Source organism: Eleutherodactylus coqui, chromosome 12, assembly GCF_035609145.1.
Source record: "Eleutherodactylus coqui strain aEleCoq1 chromosome 12, aEleCoq1.hap1, whole genome shotgun sequence".
Lineage (NCBI taxonomy): Eukaryota > Metazoa > Chordata > Amphibia > Anura > Eleutherodactylidae > Eleutherodactylus > Eleutherodactylus coqui.
The window spans coordinates 89,544,730-89,568,584 of record NC_089848.1 but is presented as its reverse complement, the minus strand read 5'-3'; the positions used below and the strand labels follow the sequence as shown (position 1 = coordinate 89,568,584).

General features: G+C 43.1%; 1 protein-coding gene across 1 annotated transcript in view; it reads right to left on the bottom strand.

Annotated features, from left to right (window-relative positions):
• Positions 1-23,855, bottom strand: part of CALCR (calcitonin receptor) — a 301,302-nt gene that overhangs the window by 47,145 nt on the left and 230,302 nt on the right. Inside the window, exons 6-8 of the mRNA XM_066584763.1 lie at positions 17,950-18,062; positions 12,343-12,434; positions 9,895-10,021 (exon numbers count right to left, since the gene is read on the bottom strand). Coding sequence (XP_066440860.1) covers positions 9,895-10,021; positions 12,343-12,434; positions 17,950-18,062 — 332 coding nt within the window. The remainder of the gene's footprint in view (positions 1-9,894; positions 10,022-12,342; positions 12,435-17,949; positions 18,063-23,855) is intronic.

Here is a 23,855-nt window from a genome sequence, read left to right as displayed (position 1 = left end):
AAAGTATGATCTGTATTCTTTATTGAAGTTAAGTTAAACGCCAGCATGAAAAACGCGTTTCGAGGCACAGCCTCTTCTTCAGTTATGCTGGAGTGAAACACAATCAGCTATGGATAAAATATTTGATTGTGTCTATTGGCCCACCACCGCTGAACGGAGGGCAGGATGCAAACATCTACAGCTATGAATCTTTCCCTCTCCCTGCATCGGTGGTGTTCCATTATGTCACTAGATACAATCAAATATTTTATCCATAGCACACTGTGTTTCACCGCAGCATAACTGAAGAAGAGGCTGTGCCTCGAAATGCGTTTCTATTTCTGGCTTTTAACTTTAACTTCAATAAAGAATATCATTTATACTTTCATTGCTACTTCTTTTTGGAGAGTTATGCCTAGCACTAGATTTTTGGATTAGTCCTTAGCCGAATAAGAAACACCACTACGGGGTCTCTACACCTTTTTTATTTTTCAGTATCCACAAGAATAGTAAAAGTCAGGAGATAGATGTTAGGCACAGCCCAAATATCCTAAACACCAAAACAGACTTATCCGACAGTGGAACAGGACAGGAGACACAGACTTGACCAGACACACCTTTAGACTAGAAGTATAATCGACGTCCTAAATGAGGAGGAGCCAGAATAAATGTGTACAGACAAAAGCTGATTGGCCGGCTGGGACACATACCTACTAGCAGGCCAATCAATCTACACATCAGTAGAGAAGTGCTCGTATCGGCATCCAATCCATCACCCAGATCCTGATCAAACACAGCCTGTGAACTGTGACAGTAGCACAATGCTTTCCTAGCATGACCATCACTTTCTTCTGGCAATTGCCAGGGACCACAATAGTCAGATTCCCGCTGATGGGACACTGGTGGCATATCCTATTGAATATCTGTGATGCAACTGTGGTGCCCAATGGCGTCCCATAGGGAGACCCCGGACACCTGTCATATACGTGGGGAGCTGGGAGGGTATAGTGCTGACTTGTCACGGTGGTACTAACCATGCTCCATCCCGGAGGGACACACACAGCCAAGGCCAGGGTAGTGCCGTGGCCTACCCCAGGCACCCCAAGAGACAGTTGTAGACCTAGAGGTGTTTTGCAGGTGTCAGGCTGGCACGCAAAGAGATTGAGTTGCCTGTCAACCCGTATGACCGGGAGACACTTGTAATGCGTGACACCACCATTCCTGCATATGCTGGCATGACCCTTGGCGAATAAAAAATGCAGCCACGGACAGTTCTTCAGTACCACGGGTCTCTGGGAACGGTCAGAGCCCGGAATAAACTTTACTTGAAATAATGAGTGTAACAATACAAGGCAGTTCACAGTGCAGGCAGTTAAGTAAACTTCAGAGATTATTGACTTCTAGATTATTGACTCATAGTACCTCCAACCAGCCCTGGAGACGCATGGGTGTGACAGACAAAAAGGGTGTACCTCTACGCGGTGATCCAGACTTAAGACGGCCGCATAGGAGAAGCAGATGAGCAAATAGTACCTGTGCACTGGGCCTTGCACAACACAACAGACTTACTGATGCTCTCCTTCTCTCTTTTGGGGCTCACTTTATTCAGCATCCATTCATAGTAGCACGGGAAACCTCTCCTTCTCTTCCATGCTTCATTACATGAGGGCTAAAGGTGCCCCCATGTACCCGGACCACCAAACTCCTGAAGACATGGACTGACTCTCTTTCCCGCTCACAATCACACATATTTATATCCTACAAAAAATTACATAACTCGATACATTTACATGCAGGCTTTGCATTTTATTAAACACTTAACCCTTTAAGTGCTGCAGCTGTGCAACACACATACTGGAAATGACAAGACAGCTTTGCACAGTGCATCCACATAAGACATACATGTATGACATTTATGGAGGGGACCAGGATGATGTACCGGGTCACTACATAACAAGCTCTTTAATGACTGGTAAGATTCCAAGATTAGTAATGTTGAGTTTTCGAGGGAGAATTAGACTTTTAAGAATTGCGCTATACAATCTATGCAGAATAAACGTTCAGCTTCAGACTGGCGGAGTGCGGACGATACTCACATTTAAAGTGTCTATTAATGTGTAAATCTCTGGAAGCAGTTGAGATTTGGCAACGAACGGGTAAATGTCTGATTCTGTCACCTTGTGTTAGAGGCCTCCCTCATCCACAGAGAAGAAAATTGCCAAGAGACAGTTGTAGAGCTAGAGGTGTTTTGCAGGTGTCAGGCTGGCACGCAAAGAGATTGAGTTGCCTGTCAACCGCACAATAGTGACAAGGGAAAGTCAAGAAAGTTGCTCAGTTCACTGATGAGAGTGTTTGAAGAGATGAGACAAGACATTTCCAGCTCAACCTGAAGACACGTCTAAGAAATCTCTAACAAATGGACATATACTGTATAGAAGTGAACTTGTTCTGCTGGTTTATGATTATTGCAAAGAAGTCTTTCAGAGACTTTCTTTGCCATTAAACTCATTGCCATGTCAGCTAGGGGTGTAAAATGCATTAGCAAAAATACTTTTAGTGATGTGAGGCCAATTTAAAGAGAAAATTAAGTTTTAGCCAATATGCAAATGAGTCCACAAATGCCCAGGTAATCCTGATAGAGGGAAATACATATTCCCAACCCTGCACCTCCTTCGTCTTGATTGATGGCTCCAGCACTGCCACTCTCTCCTGCATTTAAAGGAGTTTCCCGGGGCATTAAAAAAATGATATGGCTGAAAATGAAGAACAATTATCTATTCTGGTCACTCCCTGTCCAGCGCTGCAGCCCCAATGCCCGCTGCACAGAACCCAGAATATGTGGCGGGTGATTATATACCATTCATCGTGCACATGACTGTTTACCCATTCATAGGCTTCAGCGGCCATGAAAAAAATCCCTATGAGTGGCTGAGTGGTCACGTGCACATTATATGGTTCTGTCCGGCAGGCACTGGGGCTGCAGCACTGGACGGGGAGCAGTCAGAATAGGCAAGTATTAAATTTTTCTTAATTTCATTTTTTTTTTCATGTCTGGAAAACCCCTTTAAATTTTGTATATGTACCATGGGGACCACACACATGGAGCTCTGACGATTCTTCATAAAAGTATATAATGCCATTTCTATGTGTAAGGCTATGTGCCCCCTTTCACCCATGATCTTACTTTGGGCTTGGCTTATTAGCTATGATTTATTCCGGCGCTGTGTAGTGTCCATAGACCACACAAGGTGTCACAGACAGAAAAACTGTCCAGCCACAGCATGTAATTACTCACTGAATATATCCACAAAACATGGAGCCTGAAAGGATTGCATGGGCATTTGTAGAGAAACAGCACCACTCTTGTTCATGGCTGTGTCTGATATTGCGGGTTTTAACATCAGTGAGTCTGAACCCTTTTAATGAGAAGCTATGGTAAAGCAAAGGAGTATGGTGTTCCTCATGAAAGGGGTATTCTGGAGACAGGACATTTATTCATGTTTTCACCTATCCACTGGATGGGTTGAAACTGATATATTGGTGAGAGTCCGACTACTGAGACCCCCAATGATCTCAAGCATAAGCGGTCCCGTTTCCCCATTTTTGCTTACTGCATGCTTGCAGTCAGTGAGGAGAAGATGGAATGGAGTGGTAGTTGCCCATACGCAATGCCACTCCATTAATTTTCAATGGGACTGCCAGGGATAGCTTTTTCCGTCAGGCCTGTTGAAATGAATGAAGCGCCAGCTGAGCATGCCTGGCTAGTGCTCCGTTGAATGACGTAACTAAATGTGGTACAGGCCACTCAAGTGTGAGGAGATATGGAGAAACTGGAGAAAAATGGTCTGTCTCTGCCATACCCCTTTAAAGGGGCTGCTTAAAACAAAATCCGTACCATGGGGCGTATGTGGAACTGGAGCTCAAACCTATTGTAGTGAATTCGGCTGAGCTGTAACACCAGGTACGGAGCATGGTCAAGATTAGAGCAGCTACCGGGAAGAGGAAAGGATCGTTCCTTTATAATAACCTCAAACTCCTTTTTATTATTTCCTCATTATCCCATTGACAATCCCCACAAGGTTTTGCTTTCCACTTTTTATGTCGTTCTTTAACAACAAATTCTTTTCTTACGATTATTTTAGGGTGATGAAGGGAATACATAATATATACGTGTTTTATATTTCATGAACTTTATTTAATAGAAAAAACATATTCCTCTTTTATGTACTTTTTTAAAAGTGATTATTTTATTAAACTTTATTACTTTTTTCCCACATGGGGGCTTTTACATATTACTTTTCTTAATAATACATTAAAATGCTTATGCATTTTAAAGGGCTACTACCTGTGCATATAAAATGAAGAGTCTGCTGTTACGGCATTCCTTCTCTATGCCCTAAAGGGGGTCTTATAGCCCCTGGGTGTTGTACCACATGTATGCCATATAAGTGGTACTCAGCCCATTGTCAGGCCTAGACATTTCCTGTAGCATTGTTATTCCTGCTGATTGATATCTAGGGAACAGAGTAAAGGATGTCTGATATCCTGGCTACTAAAGTGGTGGAGGCCGTGCATAAGGACAGTGTGGCAGGCAGGTTCTCTATGCTGGGGAGCTACCAGGAGAGGGACTGCCAGAAACCCAAAGGGCCATGATTATCCGGTGGCTTAAGAAACAGCTGAATGTGGGACTAAGGTGAAGACCCCCCAACATGTAGGAGAAGAGGAAGTCTCGCTCCCCACCATTGCTGGACACCGAGGCATCTGTGTAAAAATGTGACTAAGAGGCTGATACTCAGCGGAGCCAGATGCCAGTGTCAGCCATAAGTGGACCCAGGACTGAGTAGTGTAAATCCCTGCCCGGGGTGGGGGATGTGGACTATGGAATTGCTACTTGCAAGGAACTGTAATTAAATATGGCGCCATAGTTTAGTGTGAGGCCTCATGGGGTTAACGGTTAGGGTGTAATGTAATGTGTTGATGATGGTGTATTAGTTTGTGAAGGTGCAGCAAAGCACCTGATGGGAGGAGTGGTATATATTTGAGAGTCATATGTTATGTGAGGATAGAGCTGCGAATATTGTGTGAAGACCTCTGTGAAGTGACGCCAATGCCGTGGTGTGTTCTGTGCGGAAGGATGCATCTCCGACGGGGTGTGAGAGGTCTGGACCTACAGATAAGGACTCGCATGCAATGGTTATGCAGCAGTCAAGTGAGACTGGATGGTTACATAAGTCAGGTGCCTCGCTGCCGCCAAGGAGTAATGAGAAGGCGATATGTATGCCGGAATGAGACAGCGGGTGATGAGGAATACATTTATAACCAGTGATGGGTTACTGTCACTTTATGAAAGTATTGCCACTAGTAGTTATGCAATGGTTAAGTACAAAAGCCCTCCTATGGAGCGTAATTAGCTAATCATTACCTCCGTTCAGTCAAGTTTGTTTTTTTGTAAAAAATGTGCTGCTTCCGCCTCCATCTGTTACCGCCTCGCCATGCAACACCATCCACCTGCTTCAATTTTAGTGTAGTCAGCAGGATGGCACCAGCGGTGATGCCGAAAGGGTAGCAGACCTCCGAACTTATCCGGTTGCCAGGGGACTGGCAATGTAAAAGGAGAGGGTATGTACGGGGGTAAGCAGTGGGCTTCACATGCACATTACCAGTCCATTCCAAGTCTATCTCCAGCAATCCAATAGACTGTGAATGTAGCACTAGTGTGATTGTGTGACCAGAGCTCCATTTAAATGGAGGACTCAGGACCCCTGCTCTCATAATTGGCGGAAGTCTCCATGGTCAGATGCCCGGTGATCTAATATTTGCTGCCTATACTATGGAGAGGTGGTAAAGGTTGTTCATTGGTTTACCCCTTTAAAGCGAGCTTCACATGGGCAAGCGTAATATGGGACTGAGAAACCTGGCCCGATATCGTGCTCTTCAACTGCAAAAACATCTTGCATCACTTCTGTGAAATTCCGATCCTTCCATGTGACTGTCCCCCAGAGGTCTTACATGACGTCATGGGGGACATAGATAGTAAAAAACATAATTACATAAATAAGTAAAACAAAATTACAGAATAAAACAACAATATATACATAAGAAAGAAAATAACCCAAAACCGACGCCAACCACAACCGTCGCTATATGCGCCCTGTAATCCAAAACCATACATACTATATATCAAAACGTCTGAAACAGAATGAGGAACCCGTTCCCATATTTTATTTTAGCGTAAATATACTAATTTAAAAAGAATAACTAGAAATGTTGAAAAAAATATTTTTTTTTTAGCTTTTTACCCCCCAAAAAACAGAAAAAAAAAATCTGTGAAAAAGATATAAAAAATAGCCCTATCTGTCACGGGAAAAAAACGCAGAAAAAATAATTTTGATAGCGCTAAGGGCAAAAAAAAAGGGCAGTAAAACCACTACATGGGTAAAATCCCTAAAAAGTGTCTGGTTCTTAAGGGGTTAAGGTCAATGGGTGATGCGTTCCGAAGAACGCAAAAAAATAGTACCTGCCACAATTTGTTTCCTCGCAGCATGGCTGTGAGGGGAAACATCGCTCATGTGTATGACTCCATTCAAAAGAATGGAGTTCATATTCGCATGAGTTGTGTGCATCTCACAACGCGCCAAAACTCGCACGAGATTCTTGCTCATGTGAATGTAGCCTAAGGGAAGAACAGTAAGGATTTTAAAATATCTTTATATGAATTTTCTATGTTCAGCGTTCCTTTAATAAGACATCTCTACACCCTGGGGCACATTTATTTCTGGTGTTGGGGCAGAATTCTGACGTAAATTGCGCCGGTTTTGTGCATATCAGTTTAGACGGATTTATTATTCATTTGTGCCAAAAAAAAACGGCTATTACACCTCTCACTCCACTTTCCAAAACAGTCTAGAAAAGGGGGCGGGGTTTAGCAATGTGAGTTTTTTAGAGACATCCATTACATGCAACTTTTTAAAAAGTCATAGAATTTGTCGCAGCCTCACTCCAGTAACTTGGTGGTATACAAAGTGATTCCACATCTCTAGACATATTTAAAGATGTGCAACATTTGATACATTTGTCGCATCTTTAACCCTTTCCAATCCAATTTGTATCCTGGTTTTCCTAGGGGTCTTACTCTTTTTCTGCCATTATACAATGGCGCTATCTGCTGGCTAAAGCCAGTACTGCATGAAGTGACACGTTGAATAGGCTCTGACAGCAGAGAGGCTGGCAATATACAGTAAGAGAACCCCGACAGACATCTTTCAATATCGGAGCTGTACAGCCTTAAACCATAATGTCTTTAGACGTCAGACAGTGGATTGGAGAGGGTTAAATTAGGGAAGAGAAGAAGCGCTGCTGGAAAATTGGCATAAAAAATTCTGAGGTTAATGATAAAAACCTCCCATTGTTCACATTAGTTTTCAGTCTGCAAAAATGAAGTCTAGACAAAGAGCTGACAATCATACCGGACTTACATTCTTACCCTACGAGATAGTTTGGCCCTCGTACACATAGGTCTTCAATAGAGTTCCACTTTTTGGACTGTGCTCTATTCATATGCTGTTAAATATCTACTTAATTGAGTGTGATAATGAGAAAAGCCAAAGTGACTGCAATGTAATTTGTTCTACACTGAGAGAAATGTATAGATCTGACAGCCCTCTCCATACATTTAGTACATATTCCTGGAACTGCAATACAGTTCTTCACATATAAAAACACTATGCAAAATGCATGCCTTAAACTCTCTACATGTTTTATTTCATTATGATTTCTTATAATCCCATGTAACTTAAGTGGAGGTAATATGACACAGAGGCCGCCGGGCAGAAGTGAACATCTGCCTGAGCAACAAGATTCCATTGGTCAGGAGTTTAAGTCACTCAGCTGCTGTTACCAGCTGGTTCCCAAAACCACACAGAGCAGGGCAAGAGGTGCAGTAAACACAAAGCTGTCTGGAAAGCTCTTAACCAAGCAGAGGTCAAAAAGTCAGCTCAGCGAATGCTTAATAGCTAAACTCCTATGCATTTCGTCCCATGCATGCATCCACCCCTGTAGCAGGAACTAATTTTTCAGTCCCATTCCTTCTATACCTAAAAATGTATACAGACTGTAATGACTTTTCTTCCCACTGACATCTGAAGTATAAGACGGGGTATAACTCAGGATCAGTACAGGATAAGTAATGTAATGTAAGTACACAGTGACTCCACCAGCAGAATAGTGAGTACAGCTCTGGAGTATAATACAGGATGTAACTCTGGATCAGTACAGGATAAGTAATGTAATGTATGTACACAGTGACTCCACCAGCAAAATAGTGAGTGCAGCTCTGGAGTATAATACAGGATGTAACTCTGGAGCAGTACAGGATAAGTAATGTAATGTATGTACACAGTGACCCCACCAGTAGAATAGTGAGTGCAGCTCTGGAGTATAATACAGGATTTATCTCAGGATCAGTACAAGATAAGTAATACTATATACACAAAGACTCCACAAGCAGAATAGTGAGTGCAGCTCTGGAGTATAAGGCCGGTTTTACGATGCAACTTTTACAGTAGGAAATCCTACTGTAAAACCCCTTAAATAAGCCTTAGCTGCATAAAAAAAAGAATACATCACCTAACAGGCGCTGTCAGCTCCCCGCGGGTCTCCCCTGAAGCTCTGGGAGACCTGCTTGTAGTTTTCCCTCAGCGCTTCCTGGATTGGAGGTTTAAAATCCCTGCCTCCAGGAAGCGCTGGCTGTGATTGGTTCTCAAGCACTGTGGCTCAGCCAATCAGAGCCAGCAGTCGATGAACCAATCACAGCCATTGCATTGAATTGCATTGAAAGGATGTGATTGGTTCACTGAGCACTGGCTCTGATTGACTGAGCAGCAGCTCCTTCCAGGAGCTAGGGATTTTAAACCTCCAATCCAGAAAGCACTGGCAGAAGACTTTAAACAAATGCTGGGAACCTGCGAGGAGAAGTGCGGTGGCCCTGACAGTGCCTGTTAGGTGATTTATTGTGGGTTTTTTTTAAATGCAGCTAGGGCTTACATTTCAACCCCCCAGTCCCAGCAAAAGAGCGTAACAAAGTTGCGTGACTTTGTAGCGACACAAAATTGCGATATCGCCGTTGGAAAGCACAGAACACCAATGCGATATCACTGCTCACGATCAGTACAGGATAAGTGATGTAATGTATGTACACAGTGACTCCAACAGCAGAATAATGAGTGCAGCTCTGGAGTATAATATGGGATATAACTCAGGATCAGTACAGGATAAGTAATGTAATGTATATACACAGTGACTCCACCAGCAGAATAGCGAGTGCAGCTCTGGAGTATAATACAGGATGTAACTCAGGATCAGTACAGGATAAGTAATGTATGTACACAGTGACTCCACCAGCAGAATAGTGAGTGCAGCTCTGGAGTATAATACAGGATGTAACTCAGGATCAGTACAGGATAAGTAATGTATGTACACAGTGAGTCCACCAGCAGAATAGTGAGTGCAGCTCCGGGGTATAATACAGGATGTAACTCAGGATCAGTACAGGATAAGTAATGTAATGTATGTACACAGTGAGTCCACCAGCAGAATAGTGAGTGCAGCTCTGGAGTATAATACAGGATGTAACTCAGGATCAGTACAGGATAAGTAATGTAATGTATACAGGGACTCCACCAGCAGAATAGTGAGTGCAGCTCTGGAGTATAATACAGGATGTAACTCACAATCTGTACAGGGTGAGTAATGTAATGTATTTAAAAGGTTAGTCATGCTTTTATGAAGTATATTTCTTTATCTAGCCTGTAAATGCTGTTTAAAGTCAGACATACATTTAAAACTTTTTTTCAATAAAATTACTGTTAACTTTTACAGATCTAGTTCAGTGGTAGTATAAGAGAAGGCTATACTTACAGGGCCCCTCTTCACGAGGTCTAAGTCTGGTACCACAGCGGTAAGATGGACAATTGTAAACAGAGAATTCAGGACATAGGAGAAAAACAGATTTTTATGCAGTGTAATCCTCTGGCAGCTGAGACTCCTAGAATACAGAATGTAAATCACATTGGATTAAACTATTCCAAGAGCAGGATTTTCATTTACACAAGTACGAAACACAAAGACCTATATTGTACACAAATGCTCCTAACCCAGGGGTGCACATAGAGGAAATAGGGAATCATGGCAGAAAACAAAATGGGATTCTTGGGCTAATTCTCACTTGCCTGTTTGTCATTTTGATACCTATGGGCAGAGAGACTCCTGAGCTGGTTCACTTAGGATGGAAGATGGCTCTAAGTTGTGTTTCTCTCCCCTTGACAACTGTAGGGGGGTATTGGATAGACATTTTTTATATACTAACCAGGTTTTTATCAAATTGGTGATGATTACAGATGAGCGAGTATTGCCATTTTCGAGTACATGCCCGCTCGTGCCAAAAGATTGGGGGGCCGGTGGAGGTGAGCGGTGAGTTGCGGGAGTGAGCATGGGGGAGTGGGGGGAATCGCTCGCTCATCTCTGGTGATGATATATCTTTATTTTTATGTGACTATCCATTAAAAAAATCTTGAAATATTCCAGTTTTCACAAAAACCAATAAAGAATACATTATAGGCTGACACTTCCTGTTTTCTGCAACTCACTTATCAGCTTTGTTGTATAGTCTGAGGAAGAATGAATAGAATCATCTCATCATCGCTAGTGCGTAGGTGAGTTATTTAAAGCTCGAAGCCTATATAAGCCTCTGTGCACTAGATAACACTACATACACAGATAGGGTTCTCTATCCAGCTCCCCTGTCACTCCAGGGTCACTGGGGTAGGGGCTGTAATATATAACTTCTAGGGACATTTCTCCGTCATCTAAGGGTGCCTTCATACAAGCTTGTTTATGTGCGTGCATACGCATGCACAAAAACACACGTCAATTACAACCACTGCATTCCCTCTGGTGTGTTCACATGTCCATGCGCTTGCAAAGATAGGACATGCGTGCACCAAAGGGAATGCACGCAGTGCCTTCAATAGAGCCGCAGCTGCTGCCAGCGGCTCGATTGAAGACAATGGTCTGCTGGCACCCTTTAATTGTCTTTCATGGAAGAGCTTTAAATATAAGCTCTTCCCTGAAAGAAAAGCCAAAATAGTGTAAAAAATAAATAAATAAAATTATATATATATATATATATATATTACACTTACCTGTCTGCTGCTGCCTTGTCCCCTGCGAGGATGAAGAACACATCTGCGACATGCGGCAAATTCCCTAACGCAGCTGTCACAGATGACGGCTGTGGTAGAGGGTCCAGCTGTCGACACCCCTTAATTATTTTTCAGGGAAGGCCTTTAAATATAAGCACTTCCCTGAAAGATAAGCCAAACTAGTGCAAAAAAAATCATACTCACGTCTCTTCAGCTGCAGGGGCTCAGCCTCGTCCTCTCTGCGTTGTCCCTGGCTCTGCACTGAAGTTCTTTCAATAAGACAAGAAATTAAAATCCCCAGCTGCTGAAAGAGCTGCTTCTGATTGGCTGAAGCGCTCAGCCAATCACAGGCAGCTCTCGCAGAATGAATGACAGACAAGAGCTGCCTGTCACTGGCTGAGTGCCTCAGCCAATCAGAAGCAGCTCTTTCAGCAGGTGGGGATTTTAATTCCCCGCCTGCTGAAAAAACCATAGTGCAGAGCCAGGGACAGCGCAGAGAGGACGCGGCTGAACCCCGGCAGCTGAAGAAAGGTGATTATATACATATTTTTTTACACTAGTTTAGCTTGTTTTTCAGGGAAGAGCTTATATTTAAAGCTCTTCCCTGAAAAATAATTAAGAGTTGCCGGCAGACCATTGCCCCCAATGGAGCCGCCAACAACAGCCGCGGCTCCATTGAAGGCACTGCGCGAACCTTCATACATGCGTGTTTTTGTGCGTAGAGGGGTTCGCACATATGTACGCTTGTGTGGAGCCATCCTAACTCCCATCATTGCAGCTGCCATAAGTCATAATCCCAGCTGTATTGCCTATACAGGAGCTACAGGAAGCAAGTGTGTATTTCCAATATGGCCGTCCCCAGGGAAGTTTTTAGAAGTTAAAAAATAACTACAACACAATACATTATTTTTCTTCTACAAACCTACATTTATTTTATGAATCTAGATTTCAGAAATTCCCATTAAGTCTAACAAATTTTTATTCTGGCCTTATAATATCACCTTTGTGTTTTGTGGATGGCACTTGATAAAGACACAAGAAGCAACTATTGAGCAGCTGTGCGCACATATCAGTATTCTGCCCCTCTGCCTACCCATCAATATGTAGCTCAGGAATTCAGAAACAAACCATTATAACAAGAATTACACATGCAGGCAGCACTTACTTGAAATAGAAGAAAATTCCAAGGGAAATTAATAATGAGAGGATTGACAGAGCGTGTCCTACTATGGCCATATAGTACAGGATATAGGCGTTCTAGGAGGAGAGACCGAGAGGATGATCAGAGGTCAACAAAAACAACAATGGGACACATTTTTGCTTGTATCTTACATAGACACAGAATGTTGACTGCAGAAAAAGAAGTCCGTCTAATTTGCCTAGTTACATAGGTTTTATAGAGATATTCACTTTTTTTTTCAATTACATATTTATATCTAACATTTGGAAACCCAAATTGCTAGAATACGTTACCCTCGTCTGTTCCCGTCACTCCCTTAGAGTTTTGCTGGAGATGCAGTGTGCATGTCCTAACGCACCTCCCCTCAAACTATGCCCTGCTACACTTGTATATACGTCATAATTAGAGATGAGCGAGCGTACTTGCTAAGGGCAATAATACTAATAATAATATTGCTAAGGGCAATAATACGAGTATTGCCTTTTGCGAGTACCTGCCCGCTCGTCTCAAAAGATTTGGGTGCCGGCGGGGAGCATGGGGGGGGCATCTCTCTCCCCCCCGCTCCTCCCTGCTCACTTCCGCAACTCACCGCTCACCCCCACCGGCATCCGAATCTTTTGAGACGCGCGGGCAGTTACTCGCAAAAGGCAATACTCGCTCGAGTATTTGCCCTTAGCGAGTACACTCGCTCATCTCTAGTCATAATGTGTCCTGTCAATTTGTTATAAAGTCCTTTTAACCATGTAAATTCTGACTGGCAACCAATATGGCTACCATTTAACCCCTTTAGTGTCACGCCCGGAAAATCTCCGGGGCTTGCTGCACTGACCATACAGTTAAACCCCGGAAGATTTCTGTGGACAGCTCTAGTGCTGAAATGTGCAGAGCACTGAGCTGTCATCTGAAATCTTTTGGGGTTTTAATTGCATTGTTGACTCATTTAAAAAACCTGCCCTGTGAGGCATGACATAGTAATAATAAACCTGCCACTGAAGGGGTTAAAGGAGCTGTGCTAAGATGCACTACGTTTTTGAGAAGGAAGAGCTGCAGGCAATCCCCTGAGTACTACTCTATGCATCCCCAGAAAATAGCTGATTTTGCTGGGGAAAGCCGAGGCCAGCCTTGCTGTAGTCACTGCAGGGGAAATGTAATATTCCAGGACAGTCATTCACCTGAATGACTGTCCTGTAATAACATGACAGCAGAAGGTCCGCCAGGATGGGAGCATTTCTTATAGAGTAGATGTTCATAGAGGAACTGTTGAGTCTTCTGATACCTCTGTTTTAGCAAATAATTGGATCCCCCTAAAAAAATAATTTTGGATCATCTTTTCTTATATCCCTCCATTCTGCCATTCCTCTGTTATTCCTCCTGGAAGTGTATGAATAAGTTGACAACTTGGCTTACTATTCCCTTTCTCAATAGAATGTGACTCCCTATACATTCTGACTCTGCAAGTTCTGACTGGACAGTGCTATATTGTGACAAGTAGAATGGTAACATCCATTAGTTAATTCATTCACATGTGACCAGGTAGAATAACAGAGGGAAACAGAGGTCTAAGGAAAGATGCTCCAAAATTGGTATTTTATGAGGAATACAAGTATTTACTGGAATAGACATATCAGAGCTGACTGATTCTCTTGAATATATTACCCAGTTTTCCTGAACTGCCAGCTGGGGGGTGTCTGACTATAATCCCCTCTAGAGACAGGGGATGCTGTATTGAAATCTGTACTGCCTATTTCAGAGCTATGAACTAAAATGTGGTTAACTGATGCGCGGTAGATGTGTAGTGGCCCATTACGTTGTCCTGCCCCCCCCCATAAATTTCATACGTGTTTGTCTCATGTAGATGCACTGTGCAAGCCTGTCTTGTTATTTCCAGTGTAAGTGTTGCACAGCTGCGGCGCTTGAGAGTTTAACTCATTGCCTGCATGTAAATGTATCAGTCTGTCATGTCATGTGGTGTGAGTGAAGGTATAAATAGGAGTGATTGAGAGCGGGAAAAGGTCTTCAATCTGGGTCCTTCATCTTGTCTGCTACCTGAGTGGCATCAAACACAGAGAGAGCCACATGGAAGCACTTTCAGCTTGCTTTTGGTGAAGATGGAAGAGGAGGAGAGATATCCCGTAGTAACTGTATTCTGGATGGGAGCCCAAAATAAGAGAGAGAGCAATTGTAAGTAATCACTTTCCCTGACAAGGCCAAGTTGTCCTACGCGGCCGTCCAGAGCCCGGATCACTGCGTAGAAGTGCACTCTTCAAGTCAATAACTACTGTCAGAGTGTCTGTGGAGTGACCGGTACCCCTTTCCTCCTCCGGAGTGTTCCCCTTCCAGGAACTGTTCCTAGCAGATAACGTGGACTGCAGGACCGGTGTCATCCTGTGTTTCCTCCCTGACCTCCAACCTCTTGTCTTATCTGCACTGCATAGACTGTATCTAAATTGCCTTGTGATAATCGTTTACTGCAAGTTTACTAAAGTAAAGTTTATACCGGGCCCTAACCGTTCCTAGGGACCCGAGGTACTAAAAGACTGTGTCTAATTATTCTCCGCCGAGTGTTATTCTGGTGTGTAGGAACGATGGCAACACCTGTGATAACTACTACCCCCTATCCTCCTTTTTATTGTCATTTCCCATCCTACGGGTGTTTTGGTGGCCTGCAGTGGTACTTGGCCGTGGCTGCATGTTATCCCACCGGGAAAGGAGTCTGGTGACTGCCGCCGTGACAAGCCATCACTTTACCCTCCTGGCTCCCCATGTATGTCAGGTGTCCGGGGTCTCCCTTTCGGATGCTGCAGATGTGATAGTAAGAGCTTGTTCCAAAGCAAACCATTACAAGAAAGACTAAGTCAATAAGAACGAACATCTGGTGTCTTATGTCTGCAGAATCAATAAGATGCTAATTATTTTCTAGCATAATTCTAATTGCCAAAGGCAAAAAATACCCATCGGTAATATCCTCTAAAGTATCTAATCTGAATACTTTATTATTCAAAAAGACAAAGACAACATCGAATACTATTTATAATAAAGGGGCAAATGGTGGTAGCAAATGATATGTGACCAGCAGTCGTCAGTTAGTATCATGTGTGTAATTGTGCATATACACACTAAAACTTCCAACTTCCAAAAGCCTATGTAGAGATTAGTAAATCAGCACCACCAACAACCAGGGCTATAGTGAGGGCTATAGGGATGACTACTAGTCACATCTCATTAGCTACCACCATTTGCCCCTTTATTTTAAATATTATTCGAGGTTGTCTTTGCCTTTTTGAATAATAAAGTATTTAGATTATATTTTGGGGGATATTACCTATGGGTATTTTTGCCTATGGCAATTAGAGTTGTGTTTGTATGACCCGGAGTAATCCTAGGGCAATTTCATAATATATTGCTCAATTATTTTCTAGAACTTACGGTTACCATATTAACTAAGACGCCTCAAGAATCTGATAAACAGATTACAAGTTTGTCTCAAAAGTGTAAAGGAGAAGGCATAATAACTGATACCAAGTGTTGCAAAAGGAAAATTAGAGGTTTGAAGATCGACTCCGAGACAACTACTAGCAAAGAGAATTTACCACTTGTGATTTTCTCTCTGGGGCACAACATTTTGGGATGATCGTCCCACTTGCAGGCAGGATTCCTGGGATTAAGTTGCCTTGTTAGAGTAGGGACTCATGAGACAACGAGGACCCTTGTCGTGGGTTCGTGAGCTTACGTACTTTGGCCAAATTACTAACTAATACCTCATACTTTAGCTTGTCCGGGGTGTGGTGCATCTTACACTCAGGGTGAATGTGACAGAATGTCTTAGCCAAAACTGGCTTGCATCTGCTTGAACGTAACAACTGCAAGGTCTACAGCTTGTGTTTAGTTTAGTGGTTACAACCAATGGGATACTGATATTAAAGAAGAGTCCAGGGCCCAAACTAATGGTGGTTTGTACATGAATGGCTACAATGGAGATCTACAGGAATGACATGGAGGTTACTGAGCGTCTACCGCAGGTCACAAACTCATACAGATTCAAAAAGTTTTTTGTTTTTTTATTATTTCTTTTTTAAAAGCGAATGCATAAACCTGAATGCTCCACATTAATGGTGCCACCATAATGACCTCAAGAACATTGCCATCAGTGGGTCCTTATAAAGAGTGACCCACATATTGCTCCATAACAGTGACTGTTACTGGACCCCTTAAAATTGAAAGCAACAGCAATAATTGGACCCCGTTAATAGTGTTAGCCACCTAATCTTTAGTAAGATTGAGAGTCAAAACAGCCCTATAAGAGGGAGAGGCATAAGACCCTCATATCCATGAAAACTAGAAAGTCCATATTAGTGATCGTTACAGCTACCCCTTATAAATGTGGCAGCTACATAATTCCCATGACTGCCACAGATTCACATGGCCGAGAAAATCATGCCAGATTAGTGCGTTGCGAGATGTACAAATCTTGCACAAATAATGAACCACATTCTTTTGAATGGAGTCATATACATGACCAATTTCTTCTCGCACTGCAGTGTGGTGTGGGAAAACATTGTGGCATGCTCTACCTTTGTGCGTTCCTTGGACCGCATTTCCCATTGTTTTTAATGGGGCCGGAAAACACATTGCATGGCGTTCAATGCAAGGTTTCCTATAGAAACAATGGGAAACACTTGCCGATCCTCTGACACAACTGAAATCTACGCCGGAGGATCTCAACCTCACTGGAGTGATGGGAGGTGCTATTGGCAGAAAAACACCATACATCTGACGGTACATCACAAACACGATATTGGGCTAAGTTCCAAGGCCGGAGATCATGCTTGGCCATGTGTAGGAAGCCTGACAGACACAGGACCCCAATAACTGTGACTGCTAAAGGGCCTCCAAACCGTAACAGTCACCAGACCACCAAAATAGTGCAGGCACAAAACCCCCATATCAGTTATTGCTGCAGATACCCCTAATAACCAGGGACGCTCTAACCATAGGGCAAATGGGGCTTCTGCAGCGGGCCCCTAGTAGCACCAGGCCCCCTGGCAGCGCCACCACTTTCAACTGTATTCACGCCTTCAGGATGTGGATTTAGTTGAAAAGTATTGAGGATGTTAACAAATAATAAAAGTCTATACTCTGCTGCTCTGGTCTCCACTCACTTCTAGGTCCAGCAGTCACAAGCCTACAAAGCACATGATGGCTATAGCCAATCAATGGTCTTGGAGCTTGTTATGGCTGTGAACTGGCCGCACGGGTTGCATGCTTACACTGGCATGTTACTGCTGGTCCCCGAGGTGAGCAGAGACCACAGGAAAACTTGCAGCCTGCTGGGCCTGGGTTATATGAGTGTGAGTGGGGAATTTTGCAACAAAAGGATGAGGACTGGGGCAACAATAAAGGAAGGTGGGCTGTTTTAATACCTGCGCACTGAGTCCATTCGGGTATTAAAACAGCCCTGCCAATAACAGTGACAGACACGGAACCTCCATAACTGGGAAAGGCAAGAAACTAAATGACTGCCCAGACACTCTTCGTAAAAGAGACCCTCGGTAGGTAAAGACTACACCTATGTCACCATTCCAGTTTGCTCACCTTCAGCTTCTCCTTTGTAAAGCTGATGCACATTGTGTAGTTGGACCATGTCCTGTTGCTTTCTGGATGTTGGAACCAATTTCCCTTCTCGTCACAATATTTTGAAGCTTTTTCTGCAAAATGCATAAACCATTTGAGTTAGTGGCAGTAGTGTAACTTAAAGTTCTGGGCCCTATCTGCCGAATCTAAGTATCCCAACTATCATGTACCACTCATAGCTTGGGTCTCATTTGGGCCAGAGGAACTTTTTGGTCCTTCTCAAGCTCCATAGTCCTGATGTGGCTACAACCTCTTTTCCCCCTTTAATTATATTCCTGTAAAGAATTAGAAATCCATGGCTGCTTTCTTCCAAAAACAGCGCCACACTTGTCTGCAGGCTGTTTATGGTAATGCAGCTCAGTCCCATTCTCGTCAATGGAACTGGGAGCTGAGTTGCAAATCCAACACAACCCTTAAAGAAATTTGGCATATGGAAAATATCAGCCATGTTTTTCTGATCCTATACAACCCAATTTAACAAATACAATCATTGCATTATTAATCAAAGGCAATAAATCATTGCATATTTTGACAGTCATAAAAACCCTATTTGCGACAAATTTTCCTTTTAATAGCTGAAGATCTCTCAATCCATGATTAATTGCATTATAGGTAAAAGCTATTACTTCAGATGATGCAAGGTCACAGCATTGTTACATACAATTATCCTACCCAAAGTAATTGGACAGTTGAGCAAGAATGAAAAATAGTATTTATTTACATATGTTAATACTTAGTGGGGCTCCTTTGGTCCTAATGACATTGGATACTCTCTGTGGCATACTTTCTACTAAGGTCTGATACATTTCAGCTGGTATTTCCCTCTATTCCTCCTGCAAATGTCTTGGAAGTTCTCTCAAAGAATATGTATGGGCCTGTCTACAATGGTGCAAGTGTAGTGGCCCGAAGCCTATATATCTGGACCCTCCATAATAGTCATACATTCCATGTCTTTTATGTAGATGCTCTGTGCAAATTGTCTTGTTTCTTGTTATGTATATTGCACAGCTGCAGCAAGTAAGAGGTTAATGTCTGCAAGTAGCTGGGATATGTCTGGAAAAGTATCTAGTTTGTCTAGTCACGTGGTATCTTATTAAAATATAAATATGAGTGATTGAGAGCAAGGTGAGCAAGGTGTGGCCTTCAGCTGAATCCATCTGCTTCAATGCTTGTGAGAGGAGTGAGAGTGCTGGCCACATGGGGGTACCTTCAACCCTCATGTGGTGAAGGGATGGAAGCAGAAGAGAGGTATCCTGAGGTCCCCAATTCCCGGAACCGCCTGTGAGGAGTGAGATAGAAGAGAAAGAGTCCGTCATGCAGCAAGTAACGTCCTAAATCTCAAGTGACTGTCTGCAGAGGGTTGTGTCCCCCTCTTGTGTTATCCTGCATCCCGGAGTGTGTGTGTTCAGGAGCGGAGTCATACAGAAAGCAACTGTAGGCCCGGTTTCATCCCGTGTCCTTTCTCCCTGACCATCTGCTAAACTGTCTTTCTACACTGACGACTAAAGCTGTATCTTGAAAAGCAAGAAGCAAAGTTTTCTAATCACTGTCGATTCCCAGTGATTGCGTTTTCCCAAGTTAAACCGTGTGTGGATTCTTATTTTCTACCACCAGAGAATCAGCGGTGTGGAGGAATGGTGGCGTCACGAGTGACAACTTCTTTAGTCCACTACACCCATATACAGGTAACCGCTGTCCCAGCGTTGCCTGGAAGAGACCTAGCAGTGCCTTGGCCAAAGTTGCATGTGTCCCTATGGGGAGGAGTCTGGTAGAGCCACCGCGACAAGTGCCATCTCTACCCCGCCAGCTCCTCAGCGTGGGCCTTGCGTCTGGGTTACAGCACAAGGAGTGTCATCATTGAACAGTTAAGCAATGGAAGAATGTTTTATGGAGTGGCAAATCATGCTATTCCATCTTCAAATCAGATTGATGTACCTGGGTGTGGAGGGTGTCTGGGGAATGTCTTCCGCCTGATTGTGTTGTGCCAACAGTTAAGTATGGCGGAGGTTCCGTTATGGTCTGAGTATGTTTTACGTGGCATGGTCTCTTAGTTGTAGTGACAAGAACAATGAACATGGAGATGTGTACTTTGACATTCTAGACAATAATGTGCTGCTGACAATGTGGAAATACTCTGGGAATGGTCAACAATACTTTCATCAAGACAATGTGCCTTGTCACAAATCCAACGCTGTTTTACATTGGTTTGAGGATATGGATGTTCTGCATAGAGTCTGACCTGAACCCTACTGAACATCTTTGGGATGAACTGGATTGTCCGGTCAGGAAATAGGAATAGAGTTCATCTTCTGAGAGAACTCTCTAGACGTTTGCAGGATGAGTGGCGGGAAATACCAGCTGTAGTTTATCTGGCGCTAGTATGACACAGAGAGTATCCAATGTCATTAGGGCCATAGGAGTGTGCATTAATTATTACTAACATATGGAAATAAATACTACTTTTGATTCTTGCTCAGAAGTCCAATTACTTTTGGTAGAATAGTGTACTCAGTACAGGTTCAGAAGAAGTGAGAATCCTATATTATAAACTGTAGCTGGGAAAAGGTTCATATTTATGTTGAGTTTAGACATACAGTAGTAATGGAGTGGCTTCTAAATGTGTTAACTAGAGGTGAGCGAGCATACTCGCTAAGGGCAATTACTCGAGTGAGTATTGTCCTTAGCGAGTACCTGCCCGCTCAGAAGAAAAGATTCAGGTGCCGGCGCGGGGGAGCGGTGAGTTGCGTGAGTGAGCAGGGGGTAGTGGGGTGGGGGGGGGGGAGAGGGAGAGAGAAATCTCCCCTCCGCCCCCCGCCGGCACCCAAATCTTTTCTTCAGAACGGGCAGGTACTCGCTAAGGACAATGCTCACTCGAGTAATTGTCCTTAGCGGGTATGCTCGCTCATCTCTAGTGAACGTATGCTTCAAGGCTATGAACACCTTTGCAATGCATACAAAAAATGAAGCAACTTTGCATAAAGTGTTCATAAAAAGTTTCTTCCTGTTTTGTGTCCTCAGCTTCTATGCAGATTTCACTTACAGACTACAAACCAAACCCGTGGTGCCTGATCCTGCAGGCATAATCCATTCTATCTGTAAAATTAGTTGCAAAGTTGAATGTACCCTTTAAGAGAAGTGTTCACCATCACTTTCTCTATCATCTAACAAGCCATAAGATGTATGTTAGAAGTTAGAATTGTTGGGGGTTTGGACATAGGAATCAGTACGGAAGTTCTGCAGGATAACTGTCCGCATGGCCATATCCTGAAGGTGTTTTTCCATGCTAGACTTTTGTGGAATATCCACAAGATACAGATATAGCAGAACCAATACGGAAGTTAGAAGCAATATTTTTGTTGTTTTGTTGTGTGACCATAGCTATGCTCCTTACATAGGGCAACTGCTGCCATTCACTTTGAATGGCCATGTGCACTACACAAATATCATAGCCACGCCCCTATAACTCATTAGTATGCTAACGCGACACTGCTACATTAGTATGCCATAAATGTCTTGTGAATCGGACTCCCACCAATCAGAAGATCAGGCATTCCTTGATCCTCATTCCAGTAAGCAAGGAAGAGAATGAAAAAAGGTGCATGTGACCGCTTTAGTCCGCAGAGAGGGGGTCCATGTACCTTCATATCCTCATAAATGGGGTCCCAGAGTTAGGATTTCTTTCTATGAGACATTTATGGCATACTAGTAGAAAGAATAAATATCCATGCTCAGGAAAATTATTTAGTGGCATTAGGAATAACACAATATTCGACATGACAAACCAACGTGGGGGTCCCTTTGTTGTCTGAATCTCTCTGCTTGGGCAGCTCAGCGCTCTTCTTTGCTATTAAATGTTCGAGGACGTATCATGATTTTACAGGACTTCATCTTGGAATTTGTTAAATCAAGATTTTGCCACTTTGTGGAACAGTCGTCGAGGAACCTCAGCAAATGATTGGTGAAAAAGTGTACATTTTACGAAGAAGGCTTGTGTGATAGAGAGAGGTGGCTTTGCACTCCTTCTGTGGATGTAGATGATGTGAGATATGTTGTAGATGCTATGGCGATGATGAGTGAGTGTGAAGCATAGCATGTAGTTATGTAGTGTACGGGATTGTACACTCCATAAAGAACTGTGTTCTCTGAAGAAATGTAGATAATAATGTTCATGTCACTTTAATATGCAAATGATTGTTGGTCAACCACACTTTATTGGTACAGGGTACAGCCTAGTTTAAAGGCATAAGTCAACTAGTTAGCTAATCAACTTAGTCAACTAATAGCCTGTGATAGGAAGAAAGGTTCTACGCGCGGGCTGGTTAATAGCAGTTTGGTATAAAAAAGAGGGCTGAGGAGTTGAGATCAGTGAATAGCTGGAGATTCAAGGAGGAAGAGTAGTTTGTTCCAGTCTGAGGAGGAAATGGAGTGGTAGGAGAGAGAAGCAAAAGCCGAGAACCAGTACAGTAAGAAAAAGAGAGAAAGTGTGAGTACCCTAAAAGTTCTATCATTTTAACAAAGAGGACAGGAAGGATGAAAAATAAATCAGCGTTAGCAAGAATCTAGAGAGACCGGCAATCACTGTGGAAATCGCAGTACTAAAAAGACTAGAAGAGAATCAGCCAAAGACTAAAGTAACTGTAATGCTCACTAAGAAAGGCAACCTAGGAATCAAGAGAATAGAAGAAAATAGAGAAAGAGAACCAAGAGGGCAAAGCATAGGGGATAGGAAAATTCCTGTGATTATTCACTAAGGGCTCCCACCCACTGGCGATTTTTTTTCCTTTGCGTTTTGCGTTTTTTCTCAAGAGCAATTAGTATAGAATGTGTTCCTGTCCACTGGCGTTTTTTTTTTTCGGGCCGTTGCAATTTTTCACATAGGAACTGTCAGTTGCATATGTGTCCTTATTTTTCTCTTAATGCACCCATGAATGTCAATGGAAATTAACGGAAAACGCACAAAAACCGCCACGAAAAATGCGGCAAAAACGCGCGGAAAACGCTGCGTTTTTCACGCACGAAAATCGGCAACGCCAGTGGGTAGGCGCCCTAAAGGAATAGCCCGTTTGTTGCCCAGATAGAAAGTCTGCAACTCATAGCTGCATACACATCCATTGTACTGTTACTCCCTCTGAGTAGATTGAACTAAGAAATACACCTTAAAGAAATGTCAAATCTGAATTCTACTGAGAAAATGCAAAGTAACTTGTCCTCCTAAAAGAAATAAACAGTTTAATGTTTGCACCGTTAATTCTGCCTCCTGGAGTCCCTTCCCATCACTCACCATCTGCACTGAGGTACCGCACTACACCTCAGGGGAAAGAAATATTTCATTTTATTTTTCTCATTTTTATATTATTACCAGTACCAGTGTTTCTGGTGGTGCAATGCGCCACTTACTAATATAATATAGTGATAGGGATTGGAGTTGGTCACAGGTCCTAAACCAGCAGAGCCGTGTGCTTACAGGACCTGTGATTATGTTACTGTCATGTAATTAGTCTCTGAGCTCCGCCCCTGATCACATGACAGTGGCATAATCACAGGTCCTGTAAGCACAATGCTGCTGTCAGGCTCTGTATGTTTTAGGCTCTGCGATGACATCACCATCATGTGATCAGGGGTGGAGATCAGAGCCCCAGTGACTGATCACATGACAGTGACATCATCACATGTAACTCAGTCACTCAGTCACACATCACTCACAGACAGGTGTTTGCTAGTATTTTGATTTTGTCCGGCACAAGCTTTGGCCTGTATATGGACTGGCATCACGAAACTTGATAATTACCCTTTTCTCCTGTGAAAAGCCACACCAGAAATGCACCCTTCCTAGTGTGAGAGAGCAGCGGTGCCACCGTGGGAACCCT